At 44.6% G+C, this 24,753-nt stretch overlaps 1 protein-coding gene across 5 annotated transcripts in view; it reads left to right on the forward strand.

The window, feature by feature from the left end:
• The window catches only part of RNF216 (ring finger protein 216), a 176,414-nt gene that overhangs the window by 134,843 nt on the left and 16,818 nt on the right, over nt 1–24,753 (forward strand). For all 5 annotated transcript variants that reach the window (XM_060120646.1, XM_060120647.1, XM_060120648.1 and 2 more), the window contains 2 exons: nt 9,079–9,176; nt 21,261–21,483. In XM_060120646.1, the coding sequence (XP_059976629.1) occupies nt 9,079–9,176; nt 21,261–21,483 (321 nt within the window). The remainder of the gene's footprint in view (nt 1–9,078; nt 9,177–21,260; nt 21,484–24,753) is intronic.

Genomic DNA, 24,753 nt, shown 5'->3' on the forward strand with positions numbered 1-24,753 from the left:
CGTATCCTTAAGGCATAAACTCTGAAGAATTAACTTGAAATTGTCTTACATATAGCTTGATTTTCTCATTATATTTTACATAACTATAAAGAAAAAGATATGATAGGGAGGAACTAATGTTCTTTTGGGAAGGGGATCAGTTTACTAAGAGGTTTCATATGCCTTTTTCCCACGTAAAATGCAAAAGTCCCAGGAGTAGGGGTGGGGTTGTATTTGTAACTCTGTATGGAGAGGAATGTGCTTTGTCTTGCCAGGCTTCATCTCTCTGTAATTTTTCATACCTACAGCCCCTTGTTTGTCTCAGACCTAGTGTAAGGCCCTAGAAGTCCAAAGATAGCTGAAACACAGTGTAGAACATTGTAAGCTCCTTTCAGTCAGGAATTTTGCTGGCTTACTCACCAGTGTATCCCCATGTGGCACATAACAGGCCCTCAAAGGATAACATTTTTTGAATACATGAATGGAACCCGCCATTCCAAGCCTGTCTGTAGTGATCAGCAGGGCATAGTCTGTGCCTGCAAGGAGTGCTTGGCTCCTTGGAGATGTGATGTAACCAGATAATTACAAGACACTATTAAAGTTGGAGCCAAGGGCTCCAAGAGTCCAGAGAAAGAGTGCCAACTTTTGCCCGTGTCATTTGGGTTTTCCAGAGCCCCCGGTACTTGAAATGAGAGCTGATGAGTAGGTGTTGCCAGCAGAGAAAGGACACCTAGGCAGAGCTTTGCGAGGTCGAGGGTGTTGAGCGTGTGGCACTGGCAGGAGGCCAGCAGTGCTGGCCTTGGGTGCTGGCTCGGGATGGACGTGAGACCTGGGACGGCTGTTTCTCTGAGCTTCTCTCCTTCTTCTCTCCTGGCTCACTCCACCATCCTCCATCCTGCTCCCGCTCCTCTACCAGATACCCTTCAGGTTTGAGCTGACACGCCACCTCTGCGCAAGGCTGTCCTTCACACCTCTTAGCCCCTCACCTTGCTTTAGTTCCCCCGGGTGCTCCTTGTCTTCCTACAGACTAGACTGTTTATCTGTTTGGCGATCCACCCACTCCAGCACTCCCAGAATGTAGACTCTAGGAGGGCAAGGACTTCATTTGTTCACTGATCATTTGCTGAGAACAGTGCCTGGTCCTCATGGTAGCGCTCAGGAGGTATTTGTTGAAGAGGGCAAGGGAGGGAAAGTGAAAGTGTTCTTACTCCTTTCAGTGCAGAAATTGTCTGCACTGAATCACAGTGTTGGTGATGGTAATCATCTCAAGCATTCTCACTAGCACGTCTTCACGTATCATAATCCTGGCCACCTTTGGGGAAGTGAGTGGCCAGTATTTACAAGTAAAGTTCCAGGGGCTGGTTGAGGGAAGGACCAGGTAACTGATATTTGGTTCTGGTGTGGAATACTCACGTTTGTACATCTAATGGGAATCTAAAAACACACTTCCGTCTGTGCCCCGCCAGACATGCAACTGGCTGAAAGCGGCAGGAACAGCTACTTCCTCACATGTATCCAGTCCAGGATTACTTTGTGATTAGCAGGTTCCTATCATTACCATTAAGAAAAGGTGTCCTCGTGTTTAATCCTAGTCCATCCTGCCTCTTAATGGGTCATTCCCAGCTCTCCAGGAAACACGGGGAAGCAGGCATCCTGCACAGCTGCAGCTCAGTGTCCACACCTTTGCTACCCTGACGCTTGGTTCTACGTGACCTCACTGACCTTTCGTCTGTGGTCTCCTTACACAAGATGCCCATTGTAACCTCAGGGCTTCCAGTAAACAATGTGCCCTCAGGTTTCCAGTAAACAATGACCTGTTCTTGCTCACAGACACCGTGCTGGCAATCAGTGAGAATAGAGTGGGAAGTGTAAATGGATTTGAGCAGACTTGAGTCCATAGCTCTGTGACCTTAAACAAGTTAATTTGCCTCTCTGAGCCTTCCTTTCTCGTTTACTTAAAAAGGGGGGGGGGTGATAATGGCCAGTACTTCCCTCGTAGAATTGCTATGAAGACTAAGTGAAATGTGTATGTAAACAGCCTGTACCAGAAGGTGTATAGGTCTGAAACCTTGAACCAGGGTCTCGGGTGAGATGTCTGAGTTCAAGACTCTTGTTAAAGATGTTCTGTACCGGGCCTCCCTGGTGGCGCAAGTGGTTGAGAGTCCGCCTGCCGATGCAGGGGATACGGGTTCGTGCCCCGGTCTGGGAGGATCCCATATGCCGCGGAGCGGCTGGGCCCGTGAGCCATGGCCGCTGAGCCTGCGCGTCCGGAGCCTGCGCGTCCGGAGCCTGTGCTCCGCAGCGGGGGAGGCCACAACAGTGAGAGGCCCGCATACCGCAAAAAAAAAAAAAAAAAAAAAAAAAAAAAAAAAAAAAGATGTTCTGTACCATATAGATGACATTTCAATGAGAAACTCATCTAAAGAGCCAAAACTGAAAAAACAATCTCCTTTTTAAAATAATGATGAAGTCCCTTTCTGAAATCGTGTAGGAAAAGTGGTCCTCTTATTCCTAGCAAGAAAAGATGGGTATGTTGCCATTTGCTGGTCACAGGTCAGCCTCACCTCTGCCAGGCTCAGCGTTCGCACAGCTTGGTTCAGGAGGGAGGTTGTGGCCTTATTTGTGGAGGGCTGTGGAGGAAGTCTGGCCAAGAACTGAATCCAGACTCTAGGGCTTGTTCCCCTAAAAGTTATTTACCAGGCCCTAGTTCAGTGAGGGGGTCACTGCAAGGTCCTACAACCTAGCAAGCCATCAGCCGCCAGAGTGATCTTTTGAAAATGTGAATTTAGATCATTGCACTTCCCACCCATTTAGCCTAGCTTTCCAAACACCTCCCTCCAGCCTCAGTGGCTGCACCAGGATTGACCACTGTCTACTCTCAGCTCTCCCCCTTGGACTCCAGCCAATACCAACTCCCTCTGTGCTCCTTGAATGAGATAGGCCTTCACCTGTACCAAAGCCTTCACACATCCTCTCCCCTCTGCCTGGAACACCCTTCCCCCATGTCTGGCTAACTCTGCTCATCCCTCAGGGCTCAGCTTCAACATCACATCCTCAAAAAGCCTTTCCTGATCGCTGGGCTGATTAAACTCTGCTCTTTTACAGTACCCAGTGCTTTTCCTCTGAATGTTCCTGTTGCAGTTGTAGCTATATATCCTGTTTGTCTAATATCTTTTTTCTTCAGCAGAACATAAGCTGCAAGAAGTTAGACACTGAGTCTAACTTGCTTAATGCTGTATCCCCAGCATCTCATACAGCCCTCAACCAATGATAAAAATTCAGCAAATATTGAGGGTGAATAAATAAGCTTGTTTAAAATTAAACTTCTGTTCTCACCTCTGCCTCCCACCCTCACTCAGATCTGCTTCTCCTCCTTCATCACTTGATCCAAGTCCATGTTTTCCCCAACCCAGTCCCACAGACTCTTCAGTTGCTGCTTAACTGTCTTCCTGCCTCTAGTCTCAGCCTCTTCAGTCCATCAAAGCATTTGGAAACACATGCCCAGGCAGGTTGCTGCCATATCTGGATCGCTTCCGTGACTTTCTGATATCTAGGGTAGTAGATGGCACAACTTTGCGATTGCTCTCTGTATTGGAAAAAAATGTGTACAGCAGAATTCCCCCCAAAGTATGTATTTATTTATTTATAAATTATGTGTCTGTACTACTGCTGTAACATACATTGAAAAATATACATAAATACAGAAAATTGTAAAGGGTAGGATGAAATAAATACTTTTAAATAATTTTATTTAAAAAACAAAACTTTTTTTTTTTTTTTTTTTTTTTTTTTTGCGGTACGCGGGCCTCTCGCCGTTGTCGTCTCTCCCATTGCGGAGCACAGGCTCCGGACGCGCAGGCTCAGCGGCCATGGCTCACGGGCCCAGCCGCTCTGCGGCATGTGGGATCTTCCCGGACCGGGGCACGAACCCATGTCCCCTGCATCAGCAGGCGGATTCCCAACCACTGCGCCACCAGGGAAGCCCAAAACAAAACAATTTTATTGAATGATATGAAAACGTTTTGTGTTCATTAAAATATTAACACTTTGAATATGTTTCATTGTTGAAATGTTTGATTGAGAGTCTGGTTCTACTTTTTTTTTGGCTGTGCCGTGCGGCGTGTGGGAACTTAGTTCCCGGACCAGGGATTAAACCCACGCCCTCAGCAGTGAACGCACAGAGTCCTGACCACTGGACCTCCAGAGAATTCCCTGCTTCTACATTTTACATACTTTAATGGCTGTTGTAGCTGGGAAAGGCACTTCGCTAAGAGTTGTCAGTCCAGATGAGAGGAGTGCTTTACTGGTTGCCTGGATGTTCTCATCACTCATGATACTGTTGTTTTTTTATTTTCGTTTGTTTTGGCTGCATCGGGTCTTCGTTGCAGCACGAGAGACCTTCGTTGCGGCATGCAGGCTTCTCTCTAGTTGAGGCACACAAGCTCAGTAGTTGTGTCGCACAGGCTTAGTTGCCCCGTAGCATCTGGGATCTCAGTTTGCTGACCAGGGATCGAACCTGCATCCCCTGCATTGTAAGGCAGGATTCTTTACCACTGGATCACCAGGGAAGTCCCCACGATACTGGTTTTATTCAGTCCCATGAAGACACCAACTCCTCAAAGAATCCTTGTCTGACTTAGCCCCACCCCCTTTGCTGTCTCTTGTGTGCTCGTGTGTGCGCATGCACACGTATATGTGTACACTATTATACTTACCTCCACGGTGCTCTACTTGGTTTGCTCACATATCTGACTTCCTTGGCATCCTTGCTGTAGAGAAAATAGAAATCCTCAAATTCCCTTAGTGAAAGGAAGGAAAGCCCACTGATTCTGCCTGAGCTTTGACTTTGCTAAGCTTTATTGATTCCCAAGGGTTCCAGCATCCATCTCATTGTCTGTTTTCCTGTCTTAAAATAGAACTCTTTCTGGATTTGGCTAGCATCCGTATGTCATTTGGGTCTTGAGGTGGGGAGAACCAGTGACTTTGACAACTGGAAGACACATGTGGCCTGAATGCCCGTAGCCCTGTGGCTTCTAGAGTATGCTAAGCATTTGTGAATGGTCAGGTGCCCGGGCCTCATCTTTTACTTAAGAGGTGTGAGGATTTACAGCCCCACCATTTTTTGAGTACCTGAGATGGCAAAGCAGAGAGCTGGAATCTCAGAGATTCGATATGAATTGGCCACAGCCCCATGCCCCATATCTTAGGCCAGCAGACTTCTCTCCCCTGGAGAGTGAGTCTAGAAGTTTCACTGGAGGAACCATTCAGAAATCAGTGAGCAGTTTCTCCTGTGTTCCGCTTCTGAGACAAGGCTGGAAGTCAAGCAGGAAAGAGGCGGGGTGCACAGGGAGCCAAGCAGCTTCAGAGCAGGCCTGAAGGTATGGCGAGCAAGAAGTGCAGAGTCTGGTGACTTGGACCCTTGGTCTCATCTCTCGGGTTCTTTGCCAGCAGCAGGAAGCCCTGCTATGCGTAGATGATGACCTGGACACTGTCTGCTAGTCTTTTAGGAAGCTGTTTCTTTGAAGAAATACCAGCTCCCTGACAGGGTCATCTGAAACCAAACTTGATCTTCTGCCTTACCCAGTAAACATTATTTAAGCAGCAGAAAATGGATGAAGAGAAGCTATCGAGTACTTTCTTTAGAGTATAAAGTTAAGACCTTAATGAATAGTCAAAACACCTTGATGCATCTTGCGCACTAAAGGGCAACATAAAACTTAACCAGAAATCTCTCTGATGTCATGAGGAACATGGACTGGTAGCTGCTGAGTTAACCAGTGTGTGCATGCCTTCCTCATCAAGAAGGAAGGAGCTCCCTTCTCTGTTGTATTTGGGCTGATGATGAATTCATCTGTTTCCTCCTGATCTGAAAACACACACAGGCGATGGGAAGCCTCTCCAATTATATTTGACAGCCAGGATATGCATGTCCTTCATGTTTTTTGGGTTTTTTTTGGGGGGGGGGCGCTGTGTTGGGTCTTCATTGCTGTGCGCGGGCTTTCTCTAGTTGCGGCGAGCGGGGGCTACTCTTCGTTGCAGTGCATGGTCTTCTCATTGCAGTGGCTTCTCTTGTTAGAAGCACACGGAGCACAGGCTCTAGAGCGCAGGCTTAGTATTTGTGGCTCACGGGCTTAGTTGTTCCGTGGCATGTGGGATCTTCCCGGACCAGGGCTCGAACCCGTGTCCCCTGCGTTGGCAGGTGGATTCTCAACCACTGCGCCATCAGGGAAGCCCCATGTCCTTCATGTTTTGAAGTTACTTGTCAACGTTGTACTCCACCTTCCAAAATGGTCCTTAGGACTTTCATTAACCTTACTTTGAAGAATTGATTATCTTCATGTTAGAAACGTTGAAGAACATTTCTTCTGCCTAATATTGTTTAAGCATTTGTTGCATTTAGGAACAAAGCCTAGCTGTACTTGAGAGGAGAGAATTACAGCTTAGTGAACTATACACTGTGTTTAGAAGAGAGGGTACGTTTTAAAGAAACAACACACAGAAAGGTCCAAATGTAAAATTCACCCAGCCTGCTATATGCTTGCCTTCTTTTAATTGTGGGTTTCAATGTCTAACTAGCTAGTCTCTTCAAAAGACATTTCATTTTTATTCTCTGGGATCCCTCAGCCCTTCAATAAGAAGTACATGCCTGAAAAACCACACATGGACCTACAGGAGAGCCGCTGTGACATTGGAAGTAAGCAGTGGCTTCGTGGTGACCCCTCACAGCTGACTCAGCTTGGCCAGGTCATCTTGCTGTCATGGACCTGTGCCTCACCTAGAAAATGGGTTCTTCCCTTATGAAGAAGGTCCCATGAATTAATAACTGGATCACCAGGAATGCTGGAAAGCACTCTCTAAATGCCATGCATTGTTTCCAAGATGTTATTCCTGGTGGGTGGCTAGGTTAGTATTGTTTTGAAGGTTAGGATATAGATACCAGCTCATCTATTCTCCAGCTGTTGTTTATCCTCCAGTTTCCCAGAATAGTCAGGCACAAGGTCTTTTAAAAACGGGTTTTAAAAAAAATTGGGGTTTTATGCTGCTTTACGTTTGGGTGTGTAGTAATGAAGTCAGTACTGATTTAGCTTCTGTTTACTGACAGAGATGTAAGTAGTGGACCAGAGAGCAGCATATCCCTTGGAAGCAATAGCATTTAATAGAGAATCTCTGATCAGCTCATCTCTAACCCCACCCCACCCCATGCCATTGATTGAAGCCTTTTTATGAGAGTTATTCAGGTTCTCAGTTCCTCAAGCAGTCCATTTTATTTCTCTTTCTCTTTTAAAATTTTATATTTTAATTAGGTAGTACAAGATACAAAAGATACAAAGAGCTTACAGTAAGAAGTCTCACCCCACTTTACAGCCACTCGGGACAATCAGTACTACCAATTTCTTGGGTATCCTTTCAGGTTGATTTTATATATCACTATATTCTCCCACCACCACCTTTTTTGATGTAGAAGTGGTAGCATCTTTACTATGTATACTACTCTGCACCTTGTTAGAGTCATCTTAGCAAGTATATATTAGAGAAAGTTCAGTAGTAAGTGGAGAATACAGAGGTAGGAGATGTTTCTAGAATTGATGTGAAGATATAATCTAGCACATCTCCTGGCGAGCTCTACCCCAGGTACTTCCAGATGCTAAACATGTACCCCCAACTCCCTGCCTGACATCTCCACTGGGTGTCCCACAGGTCCCCCTGTGTCATTACTGCCAAGATCAAACTCGGGATCTTAACACCTGCCCTCCCTCCTCCCAAGCCAGGCCTTTTCCACTGTTCCCAAGCTCCATCCATGTCACTATTATCTTGGGTTGCACAAACGAGAAACCAAGGCATCAGGGTGATACCTCCCTCTCCTCATTCCCAGAGCCAGGCCGTCACCAAGCCAGCCAGTTTTACTTCCTAAATTTCTCTTAAATCAGTCAACTTTCCTTCATGTCCTCACCTACCTGACCGGGGCCTCCAAATTCTCTCTCTTGAATGACTTTAATAGCTTCCTAGTGTCTTACACTTCCACTCTTTTCTCCCTCTACTCTGTTCTCCACGCAGAATCATCTTTTAAAATCACAAACCTGCTCATGTTACTTCCATGCTTGACACCTTTTGATGCCTCCCTACCACTCTTAGGATAAAGGTCAAACTGGTAATCACATCCTACAAAGCCTCACAGGGACTGGCTCCAGTGGGCCTCACTAGGCCTATTTTCACTGCCTGCAGTCCAGCTACAGGAACCAAACTCGGCCAGTTTCATCTACCAGAGTCTTTCTCTTACTGTTCCTCTGTCTGGAATGCTATTCTGCTTTTGCTTTCTTTGACTCATCTTTCTGATCTCAGGCTCCACTTCCTCAAGCCTTCACTGTCGCCCCAGGCCAAACAAAGCTGACAACACCATTTCTTCCTTCATTGTACTTATTAGGGTTGTGATTTCTATTTATGGAAATTAAATTAGATTAGTGTTTCTTTAAATTCCTGTTATTGATGTGAGATGGTTTCTGGCACATGTGAAAATATTTTATAAACTGTGAAGAGTCCTAGAATAAAAAGTAGTAATTTTTTTGAATTTATGTTTATAAATGAAGTTAAGCCATGGAGGATGATATCCATGTTTATGAGTGAGGGATGACTGAGGGACTGTCTCCCTTAAGGACCCCCTAGTGATCCTAATCTAGACTGTTCTTCACTTCAGTTCAACACAAGTGGTCTATGCCAGACCCAACACTGGAACACTGGGCAGAACCAGACCTCAAGCAGTTCACAGTATTTTATTTTTAAAAAACCAAGGTCACATAAATTTATCTTCTGTAGTTTTTTCAGGTGACTCCTGGCATTTTAGAAAACCTTATAAACCTTGGGTGATGGGAGCGACATTTTCTTTGGATCCAAGGAGAGAAAACTTTCCCCATGCTTTCTTATAATGTTTCTTACATCTTCTATTGAGAGATGTCTTTAGAAATATCCCTGCTGAAAGGGAGAGAGATCCTCTGAAAGAATTCAAGCCAAGTGAAGCTTGTTTCGCATTCCCGATTGTTATACAGAAACGTATATGGTGTCTACTCACCAAGAGCTGTCTTTGTGTCTCTCCTTTATCCCCAGGAGACCTGTAGGAAGTGTCAGGGACTCTGGAAGGAGCACAACGGTCTCACTTGTGAAGAACTGGCTGAAAAAGATGACATCAAGTACCGAACATCTATGTGAGTAACATGATTCAGGGGGGCTTATTGACCGATTTGCAACTCCCCCATTAACCTGCCTTTTGGGCAGAGGGGGCAGTGAATATTGTGGGAAAAACAAGCTCTCAAGCTACCCCAGGCTAGAATGATCTCAAGGAAGGGACCTAACCCCTGAGCCCCTGTTTCCTCATCTCTGCAGCTTCTTAGAACTATTTCTCGGGTCAAACATAACATAGTAAATGCCTGGCACATATGAATTCAATAACTTTCGGTTCCTCTTCTCTTTACTATTTAAATAAAATTTGTTATTACATATTTTAATTAACTTATTTTTGACTGCATTGAGTCTTCATTGCTGCGCACAGGCTTTTCTCTAGTTGCAGCGAGCAGGGGCTACTCTTCGTTGCGGTACGCAGGCTTCTTATTGCAGTGGCTTCTGTTACCAAGCACGGGCTCTAGGTGTGTGGGCTTCAGTAGTTGTGGCTTGTGGGCTTCAGTAGTTGTGGTTCACGGGCTCTAGAGCACAGGCTCAGTAGTTGTGGCGCACGGGCTTAGTTGCTCCGCGGCAGGTAGTATCCTCCTGGGCCAGGGATTGAGCATGTGTCCCCTGCATTGGCAGGCGGATTCTCATCCACTGCGCCACCAGGGGAGTCCCTTATTACACATTTTAATTAAGTCACATTGCACTACTGTTGCTTATCTGTTTTCTGTATGAGACTGGTGGCCTGAGACATTAAGTAGAATTACAACCTCCAGAATGCAAAATAATGCAGTTAGTAAGAAGAACATTACTGTATAGCACTCCTTATGTGTGTGGGCACTTTACAGATATTAAATACATTGATTTATATAATACAGAAGTCTATTTCTGTCTCATATAATAGTCCAGCCCTGCCTGGCAGGTGGGGCAGATCTGTCCCATGAGGTCATTCAAAGACCTAGGTTTCTTGATCTCATTGCTTCACTAAGGTGGTGTTCTTTTGGTCCTCTCACTGCCGCGGCCTCTCCCGCTGCGGAGCACAGGCTCCGGACGCGCAGGCTCAGCGGCCATGGCTCACGGACCCAGCCGCTCCGCGGCATGTGGGATCCTCCCAGACCGGGGCACGAACCCGTATCCCCTGCATCGGCAGGCGGACTCTCAACCACTGCGCCACCAGGGAAGCCCTAAGGTGGTGTTCTTATCTGCATAATTGTGACTAGGTTGCAGCCACATTTGCACTCCAGCCCATAGAAAAGGAGAGAGACAGAGACAAGTTGCCAGGCAGGCAGCTTTTAAGTTTTAAGTGAAGCAGAAATTATATATATTATTTCTGCTCATACCCTATTGGCCTAAACTGAGTCATATGGCCACAACCTGGCTCCAAGGCAGATACCATATATAGTCTCTAGCTGGCCGATTTTCTGTCCAACTTAAATTTGAAGGGTAAGGAGTGGGTTTTGTGACCAAGAAAATAAAGTAGGAAATGGCTTTTTGGGGCAGTTAACAGTCTCCAGGTCTCCACCACAGATAGGTACTATTATCCTCATTTTACAGAAGACACAACTGACACGCAGGGAGCCCAAGTAAACATGGTCACACAGGTAGTAATTGGCGTAGCAGGAATTGGAACCTAGGCAAATGGCTCCGTGACTTTGCTCTTTGCCACAGGTTTGGTAGGCAGAATAATGTTCCTCAAAGATGTCCCATATCCTAATCTCTGTAAACCTTTGGATATATTTCCTTACATGGCAGTAGGGACTTTCCAAATGTGATTCAGGTTATGGAACTTGAAATAGGGAAGATTATCCTGAATTATCCAGGTAAATCCAGTCTAATCACATGACTCCTTAAAAGCAGAGTGAGCTTTTCTCTGGTCAGACAAAGATGGAATGATGGACAAAGAGAGACACAAGAAGAATTTTACCTCCTGTTGCTATCTTTGAAGATAGAGGAAGAAGGCCATGAGCCAAGGAATGTGAGAGCTTCCAGAGGCAGAGAATAACCTTCTGTTTATAGCTGCCAAGAAAATGGGGACTTCAAGTCCTACAGCCTTAAAGAACTGAATCCTCTGACATTCCAGATGAGCAGCAAACAGATTGTCTCCTAGAACCTCCAGTAGGTAACACAGCCCACCGGCACCTTGATTTTAGTCCATGAGATCCATGCTGGACTTCTGACCTACAAAACTATAAAATAATAAATCTGTGTTACATTTAGCTAATAAGTTTGTGGTAATTTGTTATAGCAGCAGTAGAAAATAAATTTTGGAACCAGAAGTGGAATGCTGCTGTAACAGATACCTTAAAATGTATAAATGGGTTTGGAATTGGGCAATGGGTAGAAACTGGAAGAATTTTGAGAAGCATGATAGAAAAATACATAGATTGCCTTGAACAGACCATTAGTAGAAATACAGACATTAGAAACCACCATTGAGGGCTCAGAAGTAAGTGAGGACCATTATGGGCAAAGCCTAAATTACCTTAGAGAACACTTAAATCACCATGAACAGACTGTTAGTAGAAATATGGACACGAAAGGCAGTGCTGGTGAGGACTCAGAAGGAAATGGAGAACATGTTATTGAAAACTGGAGGAAAGGGAATCCTTGTTATATAATGGCAGAAAGCTTAGCTGACTTGTGTCCAGCAGTTATGAAGAAAGTAGAACTTGTAAATGGTGAAACGACATTTAACTGAAGTTTCCAAGCACCGTATTTTTTTTTTTTTTTTTTTTTTTTTGGCTGTGCTGGGTCTTAGTTTTGGCATGCAGGATCTTTATTTGCAGCATGCGGACTCTTAGTTGAGGCATGAATGCGGGATCTAGTTCCCCAACCAGGCATTGAACCCAGGCCCCCTGCATTGGGAGCATGGAGTCTTACCCACTGGACCACCAGGGAAGTCCCCCAAGCACAGTATTGAAGAGTAGAAAATGCAAGTGGAAAGAGATAGACTGAGAGGAGAGCTGTTAACAAAAAGGAACAGGTGGGACTTCTGGCGGTGCAGTGGTCAAGAATCCACCTGCTGCAGGGCTTCCCTGGTGGCGCAGTGGTTGAGAGTCCGCCTGCCGATGTAGGGGACATGGGTTCGTGCCCTGGTCCGGGAAGATCCCACATGCCGCGGAGCGGCTGGGCCCGTGAGCCATGGCCGCTGAGCCTGCACGTCTGGAGCCTGTGCTCCGCAATGGGAGAGGCCACAACAGTGAGAGGCCCGCGTATTGAAAAAAAAAAAAAGAATCCACCTGCCGGTGCAGGGGGCATGGGTTCAAGCCCTGGTCCAGGAAGATCCCACATGCCATGGAGCATCTAAGCCCGTGCACCACAACTACTGAGCCTGCACTCTAGAGCCCACGAGCCACAACTGCTGAGCCCGCGTGCCACAGCTACTGAAGCTCGCACGCCTGGAACCCATGCTCTGCAACAAGAGAAGCCACTGCAATGGGAAGCCCGCGCATTGCAACAAAGAGTATCCCCTGCTCGCCGCAACTAGAGAAAGCCTGCACACAGCAATGAAGACCCAACGCAGCCAAAAATAATAAATAAATAAATAAACAAATAAATAAATAAATAAACTTTTTTTTTTTTTAAAGGAACAAGCTTGATTGTTTCTGAAAATCCCATACTCTTCAGATGATAAAAGACCCTAAAATTAAGAGATTGACTGTCAGGAAAAGCATGCTCTAGAGAAAAAAACCAAGGCTGCATTGAGAATGTCAGAGTGTTCAGCTACACAAAGGCTCTTTGAAGAGCCTGAGAGAGTGACTCACAGATCCCCTCAGTGTAACCAGGGAGCCTCTAGGAAACTCAGGCATTATCCCTCAGCCATCTAAGCAGAAGCCAAAAGTAGAGGTGGGATTATCAAGGAAATATCTGTGAATGAGCTTCATGTCTTTTTTTTTTTTTTTAATAAATTTATTTATTTATTTATTTATTTATTATTGGCTGTGTTGGGTCTTCGTTGCTGTGCATGGGCTTTCTCTAGTTGCAGCGAGCAGGGGCTACTCTTCGTTGCAGTGCACGGGCTTCTTACTGCATTGGCTTCTTGTTGTGGAGCACGGGCTCTAGACACGCGGGCCTCAGTTGTTGTGGCTTGTGGGCTCAAGAGTGCAGGCTCAGTAGTTGTGGTGCACAGGCTTAGTTGCGCCACAGCATGTGGAATCTTCCCAGACCAGGGATCGAACCTGTGTCCCCTGCATTGGCAGGCGGATTCTTAACCACTATGCCACCAGGGAAGCCCCTGAGCTTCATGTCTTAATGGAATGAATCCCTGTGACATACATGGGAGACCCACAAGGTTCTTGAGAATTTTATATCAGTAGAAACACTGCCAGGTTGGACTGAAAGAGACAGTACAAAATGAAAGAAGTCTGTCAGACCCCCAAAATTCTATAAGCAGCAAACAGGCTGATTAAAAACTACTCAGCTGCAAACATATGCTACCTTTCTTGAAAAAGGAAGGGTTATTCCTCTTCAAGCCATGAGCAGAGCTGTGAGCCACAGAGGATTGTTCTCAGAGCTGAAATATAAGGGAGTTTGCCCAGCTGGATTTCTAAATTTTTTAGGAATGGTGACTCCTTTTTTCCTTCCATTTTCTCCCCCTTTGAACCAGAATATCGGTAAATGCTGTCCTAGGCCTGTCCCATCATTGTATTTTAGGAGCAGATAATTTGTTTCTTCAGTTTCCCAGGCCCACAAATGGAGAGGAAGTGTGTCCCATAGTGGATCATACCCAGAGTCTCATCTATACCTAATTTAGATGATGAAATTTGAGTTGATGTTATACTGGATGAGATCTTTGGGGTCCTTGGGATGAGGTGACTGTAGTTTGCATGTGGGATGATTATCAGTCTTTGGAAGCCAGACGGCAGACTATGTTAGAGAAGAGAAAATGGCCTCCAAAGATAATGCATGCCCTAATCCCCAGAACCTGTGGTTTGTTTTGTTTTGTTTTTAATCTCACATGGCAAAGGGCTTTGCAGATGTGATTAAGGTTACAGTAAACAAAAGAAAACTAATGCAGCCACATACATAGTAATCACAAATACCACGGCAACTAGAAAAATCTGGTATTGCTTCCTCACATCCAGACTTACCCCTGTCAGCCAGCCTTTATATTTTAGAGTGACCACCACCCTGACCAGTGTCATGGCCTTGAGTGATGAACATGTCAAAAAATGTTCTTTTTTCAAAGTCATCCTCTTGTCTGGCAGTATTCTAGCAGTTGTGCTATTGCCTAAAACACTTTAAACTCCTCATTTGGAATTGTCTTTCAGCCAGTTTACGAGCCAGCTCCCCCAAAATTTGTTCTTGTTATTGTGGACATGTCATATGTAGTTTGAGTTGGGAGGAATGGATGATTTCTGTTGTTGCTGTTTGAGCCTTTGTTTTGCCTCGAAGAAGGATGTCTCATTCATGAAGTCAGTACAGATTTATTGAGTGCTCACCCTGGATAGCTGTAGTTAGGAACCTTAGGCAAATTTTTTAATCTTTCTGTGCCTAAATTTCCTTATCTGTAAAGTATAGAGCATAATCATATCTACTTATAGGGTTGTTATGAAGATTAAAATCCCCAGAATGGTTCTTGCCATGTGGTAAGTCTATAATAAGTATTAGCTCTTTGTTGTTGTTGTTTTCTTTTTTAAGCAGGAAGCCCTGATTTATAAATGTGACAAAGCACATAAACAGACAACTTCTTGCATTCAGGGCCTGCTCAGGCCTGGTCATATGTACTCTACTTGCAGTTGGTGATGGAGTATTGCCCACCTCTATAAACTGGTTCTTGATCAGGCATTTAGACTACTCCAAGACTCGGTCACAGACCCAGAGATGTTTCTCAGAAGGAGAAGACTTGGTCACTTTTTTTTTTTTTTTTTTTTTTTTTTTTGGCCACACTGTACAGATTTCAGGATCTTAGTTCCCCAACCAAGGATCAAACCCAGACCCCCACAGTGGAAGTGCCATGTCCTAACCTTTGGACCACCAGGGAATTCCCAGAGTTGGTTACTTTTTGAAGCACAGCCCCCTTTCTGACTTTCCTGTCAGTTCCTGCTACCAGCTCTGTTCAGCATGTTGGTCTGCCATAGATACTTGGAACACCACTGGGTCCAATAGCAGTTGGAAGGCTTCTCTTGGTTTAGACCCTACTTAACCCTGGGCTTTTGTATCAGCAGTAAATGGATCAGAACCATGTATCCAGATGTGATATATGTTAATTACAAAATCCAGAAAGACCTCCCAAATGTCTGACTTCTTTCTTTGTGGTAGGGGATACAAGATAACAGCAATGTGTGTGTAGCTTTGGAAGGAATAGCCTGATATATACACACATGACCTCCAGACCACCAGAGATTCATAGAGATTAGAGATCTCTGTATTTTCAAGAGATCTATCTCCCACCTTCTGGCATACATACACCATATTAATGTATCGTAAAGTACCTGCTACTTCCTGTTCACTGGGTTCTATTTGCATGTCATTAGAATAGTGGTCCAGTGGATTGTCTGTTGGTTGACAGATGATCAAGGTCCTTGCCAACTGCTTCTGGTGTTCTCAGCTTATTGGTCAGAAAATAAAAGCATTTTCCAGATCATTGGCTGCATATCAGTTGCCAGAGGTTATGTTTATTTGCTCTGGTAAGAAATGACATCTGGAACAGCAACTGCAATTAGAGTCAGCACCTGATTAGGCTTATAGTAATGCAGTGTTCTCCAAGACCCATTCCTCTGTACAGTCCAGACAGAGAAGTAAAAGGAGATTCATTGAGAATCAGCACCCCTGCATCTTTGAAGTCTTTGGTGCTGGTGCCACTCTCAGAGATGCTCACAAGGGGCTTCCCTGGTGGCACAGTGGTTGAGAGTCTGCCTGCCGATGCAGGGGATGCGGGTTCGTGCCCCGGTCCGGGAAGATCCCACATGCCGCGGAGCAGCTGGGCCCGTGAGCCATGGCCGCTGAGCCTGCGCATCCGGAGCCTGTGCTCCGCAGCGGGAAAGACCACAACAGTGAGAGGCCCGCATACCACAAAAAAAAAAAAAAAAAAGATGCTCACAGGAATCTGGTATCACTTTTTGTAGGCAGAGGGTGCTCAAGGGGCTTCCACTTCTTTTCGCTACCATATAGCTCTGAAGCCATGGACCAGAGAGCCAAGGAATCCCCAGTTGCCAGCTGTCAGTAGTAAGAAACAACAAGGTACACACAGGGAATCATAAGCAGTTTATTGCTAAATCATAAGATACAGCATAATAAGTGGTATAAGATGGGGCAGGTATTCCAGCAAAACTTGTACAAGAATGTTCGTTAGAAGCACTGTTTACAATAGCCAAACGGAGGAAACAACCCAAATGTCCACCAACTGATGAATGGTAAACAGAGTGTAGTATACCCATAGAGTGGAATATTATTCAGCCGTGGAAAGGGAATGAAGATATATAGCTACACTGTGGATGAGCCTTCAGAAGAGGCTAAGTGAGAGAAACCAGCTTCCAAAGGCCGCATCTTGTATGATTCCATTTATATAAAGTATTCATAAGCATATGGATATTCGCCTATGTACAGAATAGACAAAACCATTAGAGACAGAAAGCAGATGAGTGATTGCAGAGGAAATGGGATTGAGGAGAGTGAGTGCTTAATAGGTACAGAGAGTTTCCTTTGGAGATGATGAAGATGTTCTGGAACTAGGTGATGGTGATGGATGCACAACATTGGGAATATACTAAATGTCCCTGAATTGTACACTTTAAAATAGATAAAATGGTAAATTTTATGTGCACATTATCACCAAAAAAATGCATACACATGCTCACAGAGGAAGACCATTTAAGATTTTGAATAGTGTATGCTACAGGAAATAAGGACAGCTCCCAAAAGGAGTTTCCAGCATAATTAAATAGTGGTGAGAACAAATAATCATGGAATCGTAGGATCTTGATTGGTTATGCAGAGAAGGGCAGTGAGCCTTCCTGTTTGAACACAAGGTCAGTCCACACAGCTGCAGCCCAGGCTTCTCTTCCTTTCCTGCGAACGATCACATCCTGTAGGGCTGTTTGCTTCCTGCCTAGTTTAGAATCTACTTGCCAAATCACCCTCCTCCCAAAAAAATCAACTATGATTTCTCCCCAGTCCCATTTTGCACTTTCACATTACTGGATAGGTGGTCACCACATCCCATAATAGCAGTCCTTTTATGGTACAGGGCCATTCTGGCCCTATCTAGCTCTGTTCTTTTGCAGAAACAAAGGACTTGAATAGATATCCTTGAAGTGTTGAGTAGCTATTTGAACATTATAACCATGCTGAGTTGTATGTGTTTTTCATATTTCTCCATCCATTTGGAAGTTCCTTTTCTCCCCCACCACACCCAGTATTATCTCACATTGGCGACTGACAGCTTGGTGGAACAGAGCAAGCAAATGCACCCCCTTCCTGGAAAGGACTATATAACCTTGGTTCTCTTTAGCCACTCCTCTCCCACACTACAGCCTAAGCAGCTGCCCAGGGAAGACATGAGCCAGCCCCAGGCAGAGTGCAATGGCTTAAAGCCACACCTCAGTCTCCAGGGTACATGTACACAGAAAGTTTGTGCCATAGAAAATTGCAATTGTGTTTTGGTCACAGCTTTTCAGATTGGAAACTTTTTCATCAGAACCTTGTGAGTCTTGTTTGTTTGGTTTTTTAATAGTAATTTTGGGGACATCCCTGGTGGTCCGGGGTAAAGAATCAGCCTTCCAGTGCAGGGGACGCAAGTTCAATCCCTGGTCAGGGAACTAAGGTCCCACATGCTGCAGGGCAACTAAGCCCGCACGCCACAACTATTGAACTCACACGCCTCAGTGAGAGAGCCCGCGAACCATAAACTGCAGAGCCCACACGCTCTGGAGCCCACACACCCTGGAACCTACACGCCACAACTAGAGAGGAGCCTGAACACTGCAATGAAGAGACCACACGCCATAATGAAAGATCCCACATGCCTCAACAAAGATCCCGTATGCCTCAGCTAAGACCCGGTACAGCTGAAAAAAGCGTAGCGGGGAGGGGGATAAATAAATAAAATAATAAAAAATAAAATAAAAGACAAGAACTTTATTTTAAAATAATAATAATTTTGAATATTTATTTATTTATTTATTTTGGCTGCACCAGGTCTCAGTTGTGGCACATGGGATCTTCGTTGTGGCACGTTTAGTTGTGGCATACAGGATCTTCAGTTGTGGCATGTGGGCTTCTTAGTTGCAACACAAGGACTCTTAGTTGTGGCATGGAGACTCTTAGTTGCGACATGTGAACTCTTAGTTGCAGCATGCGAACTCATAGTTGTGGCATGCATGGGGGAATCTAGTTCCCCGACCAGGGATTGAACCTGGGCCCCCTGCATTGGGAGCATGGAGTCTTACCCACTGGACCACCAGGGAAGTCCCAGAACCTTGTGAGTCTTAACATGGAACATTGAGAACTGTCTTCACAGTTGCTGAGTTAACTGAAATCATGGACATGTGTACAGTGTTGACAATAATAAATTTACTTTTTTAAAACTTTGTCTCCTTGACCTTGTTTCCTGTTCAGCAAAACTTAGAACTCATTTGTTCTTCCGTAACTTGAACTGGGTTTAAATTCTTTTCAAGCCAAAGTTCTGCCTGCCTTCATTTTGGGCCATTCAAAACTTAGACCTAAATGAAATGAATAGCAGCCAATTTCCTAATGTATTTTTCTATTTTTAAACACATGATCTGGCTTCTGAGGAGCATTCTACAACAGTCTTCTAAATATCAATAATTAAAACCACTTGCCTGGACTTCCCTGGTGTCGCAGTGGTTAAGAATTCGCCTGCCAATGCAGGGGATATGGGTTCAAGCCCTGGTTCGGGAAGATCCCACATGCCATGGAGCAGCTAAGCCTGCGCACCACAACTACTAAGCCTGCGCTCTAGAGCCCGTGAGCCACAACTACTGAGCCCACATGCCACAACTACTGAAGCCCACATGCCTAGAGCCCGTGCTCCACAACAAGAGAAGCCACTGCAATGAGAAGCCCGCGCACTGCAACTGGAGAAAGCCCGTGCTCAGCAACAAAGACCCGACGCAGCCAAAAATAAATAAATAAATGTATTTTTTATGTATATAATTTTTTTTAATATTTTTTATTTTGGCTGTGTTGAGTTTTCGTTACTGTGGGCGGGCTTTCTCTAGTTGCAGCGAGCAGGGGTTGCTCTTCATTGCGGTGCATGGGCTTCTCATTGCAATGGCTTCTCTAGTTGCAGAGCACGGGCTCTAGGCACATGGGCTTCCGTAGTTGTGGCTCACAGGCTCAGTAGTTGTGGCTCGCGGGCTCTAGAGCACAGGCTCAGTAGTTGTGGCACACGGACTTAGTTGCTCTGCGGCATGTGGGATCTTCCCAGACCAGGGCTCGAACCCTTGTCCCCTGTGTTGGCAGGCGGATTCTTAACCACTGTGCCACCAGGGAAGTCCTAAATGTATATTTAAAAAAGAAAAAAAAACACTTGCCTGACCACAGGCTCATCTGGCTACTCTTACTTATTAGCAGAAAAACTGGGAGCAGTGGAAGGAAGAAGGCTGCATTCTTTCAGCTCTAGGAGGGAGAGTGCAGATCAGAACTCATCCCCACACTATTACATTCTTTACATTGAAGCAATTACCTGGTTACACACTGTGTTTGTACTCGGAAAGGAGAGAAGTTCTCGAGCAATGGGATGAGTCCTTCAAGGCTATCCATTCTTGGGGTCATTCATGCTCTTTTTGGTCTCAGCAGGAATACCTTTTGACTCCTTCCCATCAAGATGATACTTCTTCATGCCAGCTGGGTACAGGCATCATAGCCTCTGCGTTATACTTTAAGGAACTCAACACAGCAGAGGAAGACACACATAAGCAATTATAGGCAAAGGGGGCAAGTGTTATTTCAGAGTTATGAACAGCACCATTAGAAGTAACTAGTTCAGCAGTGCCAGCTCTTGAAAACAAGCCAAGACCTGTCATTTTGACTCTAGATATCAGTAAAAAGTGCTTCTGGAAACAAGTTGCCTCCCTACAAGCTTCCCATTGGCCAGGATTGAGTCATATGTGTGCCCATCCCCTAGCTGCAAGGGAGTCTGGGAAGGTAGTATTCCAACATGCCAGTTTGTCATAGGAGTGAGCTCTGCCAACAGAAAGAAGTCATAAGGTGGCTATTGGATCACCCCCAGCTGTGTCTACCCCAGCCCTATGTCAAGTATGTATTTAAAAATCTAAGGTGTGTATGTAACTAAGGTTTACTGGCTCTCCATTATCCAGCTTTGTGTATGTAAAAAACATTGTTTAGGAAGACACTGAGTTTTTTCTCTCCATTTTAAGCCTATAGGGACTCCTATAACAAATAGAATAATCATTTTCTAAATACTAGGTGCCAGGCACTTGCCCCACAGGGTACTCTGTATCTTATCTGTAATCCTCAGAACACTATGAGATGCTAAAATTAATTAATTAATTAATTAATTAATTTTTTAAAAAACTATGAGAAAGTTGGGTTCTCCCAATTTAAAAATGAGGAAACTGGGTCTTGAGGCAGTTAAATAATTTACCCAAGGTCATACAACTGAAAAACTGAAGCCAGTTCTGAGACTCCAAAACATAGGCTCCTTTTTTTGTTTGTTTGTTTGTTTGTTTGTTTGACTGAGTTGGGTCTTTGTTGCTGCGCAAGGGCTCTCTCTAGTTGAGGCAACGGGGGGCCACCCTGCATTGCAGTGCGTAGGCCTCTCACCGCAGTGGCCTTTCTCATTACGGAGCATGGGCTGCAGGCGCACGAGCTTCAGTAGTTGGAGCATGCAGGCTCAGTAGTTGTGGCTCGCGGGCTGTAGAGTACAGGCTCAGTTGTTGTTGCGCACGGGCCTAGCTACTCCGCAGCATGTGGGGTCTTCCTGGACCAGGGCTCAAACTCATGTCCCCTACATTGGCAGGCGGATTCCCAACCACTGCACCACCAGGGAAGCCCAAAACATAGGCTCTTTTCACCCTTCGAATGTCACCAAAAGAGCCAAGCAATCATTATCTGTGGAAAGAAAGAAAGACTTTAAGGGCCATATTTTTCTTTCTTTTTCATCTTCCGTGCTATCTCCAATCCTGTTTTCTTTTTTTTAGTGAAGAAAAGATGACTGCAGCCCGCATTAGGAAATGCCATAAGTGTGGAACTGGCCTCATCAAATCAGAAGGCTGCAACCGCATGTCTTGCCGCTGCGGTGCCCAAATGTGCTACCTCTGTCGAGTATCTATCAATGGATATGACCACTTCTGCCAGCATCCTCGCTCCCCAGGAGCCCCTTGCCAGGAGTGTTCAAGATGCTCCCTCTGGACCGACCCCACTGTAAGTGAATGCATGGCTACATGTTGCTTTGTAGGGAAAAAGTATCTATAATGTAATATGACAAAAAGATTTTATACATAAATAACACATTTTGAATCCTGAAAAGATAGGGAACTGCATAGATAACTACACACAAAAATTGAGAAAGTAGCTAAAAAGCTACTCCTCAGAAAGCAGCATTCTGCAACAGTTTATGAGCAAATTCTTTTAATCCTTTAGGGAATAAAATTTTTCTATGCCATTTGAAATACTTCCGAGGATAGAAAAGTGTAAGGAATGTTTTACATATATTTGTATAAAGCCATCATAATGCTGATACCAAAACCTCTCAGAGGTAACCCTGAAAAAGAAATCTGCAAATTTATCTCACTTATGAATATAGGTTTAAAATTCTCTAAATAAAATATCAGCAAATAGAAACCATGACCAAGTGAGATTGTTCCAGATGTGCAAGGATGGTTCAGTATTAAGAACCCTATTAATATGATTTACCATATGATATCTTTAGATGGTAAAGACAAATACACTGATGAGGATGATTATAATTTTTGTGACTTTCTGTTGGAATAAAAAAAATCCCACAAGGACTCAGAGGCAAAAAATATATAAATCAATTTTTTTTTTTTTTTTTTTTTTTTTGTGGTACACGGGCCTCACACTGCTGTGGCCTCTCCCGTTGCGGAGCACAGGCTCCAGTTGCACAGGCTCAGTGGCCATGGCTCACAGGCCCAGCCGCTCCGTGGCATGTGGGATCTTCCCAGACCGGGGCACGAACCTGTGTCCCCTGCATCGGCAGGTGGACTCTCAACCACTGCGCCACCAGGGAAGCCCCTATAAATCAATTTTCACTGCAAAGTAAAGGAGCTGTTACAGTGGAGGATTACTGGACTGAATGTCAGTATTATGACATAGTACGAGTGTGTTTCATGTTTGGTAATTGCAATCATTGTTGCTTTTGTTGTGGTCATCCATTTACAGTGCTTGGTGTCAGTTTATCTCTTGTAGAAATAAAATAGTGTGTGTGAAAAATAAATAAATACAAAACAAAATACAAACAAAAAAAGACAAATAGGGGCTTCCCTGGTGGCGCAGTGGTTGAGAGTCCGTCTGCCGATGCAGGGGACACGGGTTCGTGCCCCGGTCCGGGAAGATCCCACATGCCGCAAAGCGGCTGGGCCCGTGAGCCACGGCCGCTGGGCCTGCGCTTCCGGAGCCTGTGCTCCGCAACGGGAGAGGCCACAACAGTGAGAGGCCCGCGTACCGCAAAAAAAAAAAAAAAAAAAGACAAATAGAGTCAGCCCTCTGTATCTGCAGGTTCTACATCTGTGGATTCAACCAACCATGTATTGAAAATATTCAGGGAAAAAAATTTCCAGAAAGTTCCAGAAAGCAAAACTTGAATTTGCCACACACCAGCAACTATTTATATAGCATTTACATTGTATTAGGTATTATAAGTAATCTAGAGATTATTTAAAGTATACGGGAGGATGTGCATAGGTCATATGCAAATCCTACACCATTTTATATAAGGGACTTGAGCAACACTGGTTTTGGTGTCCATGGGGGTCCTGGAACCAATCCCCTGTGGATATCTAGGGATGACTGTATCCATTCTTGATTTAAGCTTTAACAGTAGTATTAGAAGTATACTTAATATGTTTTATAAGCCCCATATTTCAAAACAGTTATTAGCATGTATTTAATAGTGAAATACATAGAAGCATTCCCCAAAAGTCATATATAAGACTATCATCATTATTTGTGCTATCCAATGCAGTTAGCTGAGAGAATAAGATGAAAAATATAGATATTGGAGAAGATAATCACTAATGCTTATTGGACACCCACTGTGTGCCCAATAAAAAGTTCTAAGCACTTTTATATGTGAAGAAGAAAAGCAGGACTTCCCTGGTGGTGCAGTGGTTAAGAATCCTCCTGCCAGTGCAGGAGACACAGATTCTATCCCTGGTCTGGGAAGATCCCACATGCCACGGAGCAGCTAAGCCCATGTGCCACAACTACTGAGCCTGCACTCTAGAGCCCATGAGCTGCAGCTGCTGAGCCCACGCACTGCAACTGCTGAAGCCCACGCGCCTAGATCCCATGCTCCGCAACAAGAAAAGTCACCGCAATGAGAAGCCCGCACACTGCAACGAAGAGTAGCCCCCACTCACCACAGCTAGAGAAAGCGCGCGCGCAGCAACGAAGACCCAGCACAGCCCCCCGCAAAAAAAAAGAAAAAAAAAGGCAAACCTACTGTTTTAAACCTGAGAAAAGACAAAATAATCAACTGAAAAGGCATCAGAAGCAGTGAAAGATGGCTAGATACAAAATAAATATACAGAATGTCATTCACAGTAGCTATATAAATCATGAAATACCCAGGAAATGAACTTTAACAAGAAGTATGAAGAAAACTATAAAACCGTATTGAAGGACATGAAGAGACTTGAACATGTGGAGAAATATGCTTTGTTCTTTTTTTTAATGTATATAATGATAAATTTCATTTGTTTACTTATTTATTTATTTATTGGCTGTGTTGGGTCTTCGTTGCTGCATGCAAGCTATCTCTAGATGCAGCAAGCAGGGGCTACTCTTTGTTGCGGTACACAGGCTTCTCATTGCGGTGGCTTCTCTTGTTGTGGAGCACGGGCTCTTGGCATGCGGGCTCAGTAGTTGTGAGTTGAAGGCTCTAGAGCACAGGCTCAGTAGTTGTGGCGCACGGGCTTAGTTGCTCCACGGCATGTGGGATCTTCTGGACCAGGGCCCAAACCCGTGTCCCCTGCATTGGCAGACAGATTCTTAACCACTGCGCCACCAGGGAAGTCCCAATAATTTTAAGTTTGATAGTATTACTATTAGTTGTAAGTTGCTCTGTAAGGATGGCAATGTAGTATGTGAGAAGACTTGTTCTACCAAAAAACGATTGCACATAACAGTGGATAGATACCCTGCCAACTTGGAGCTAGCAAGGAAGCTGCACCATAGCCCATGGAGGCCTGGGGATAGCCATTGACAAGTCAGCGTTCACTGGGGCAAGTGAGGATGACCTGGATAGTGGAGAAGCACCTTGTCCCTCAAAGGGGAGACTTGGTATTACAGAGAGATTACTTATGTCCAAAGTAATCTACAAGTTTACTGCAATTCCCTTTTAAATTCAGTCAGATTTCTTTTTTTTTTTCTTGAAAAATTACCTGTAATTTTGAAAGTGAGACTAATTTTTACTGTGAAGCTGCACAAATCAAAATCATGTAGACTTGGGCT

The sequence above is a fragment of the Mesoplodon densirostris genome, chromosome 16 (assembly GCF_025265405.1).
Source record: "Mesoplodon densirostris isolate mMesDen1 chromosome 16, mMesDen1 primary haplotype, whole genome shotgun sequence".
NCBI classification, from domain to species: Eukaryota; Metazoa; Chordata; class Mammalia; order Artiodactyla; family Ziphiidae; genus Mesoplodon; species Mesoplodon densirostris.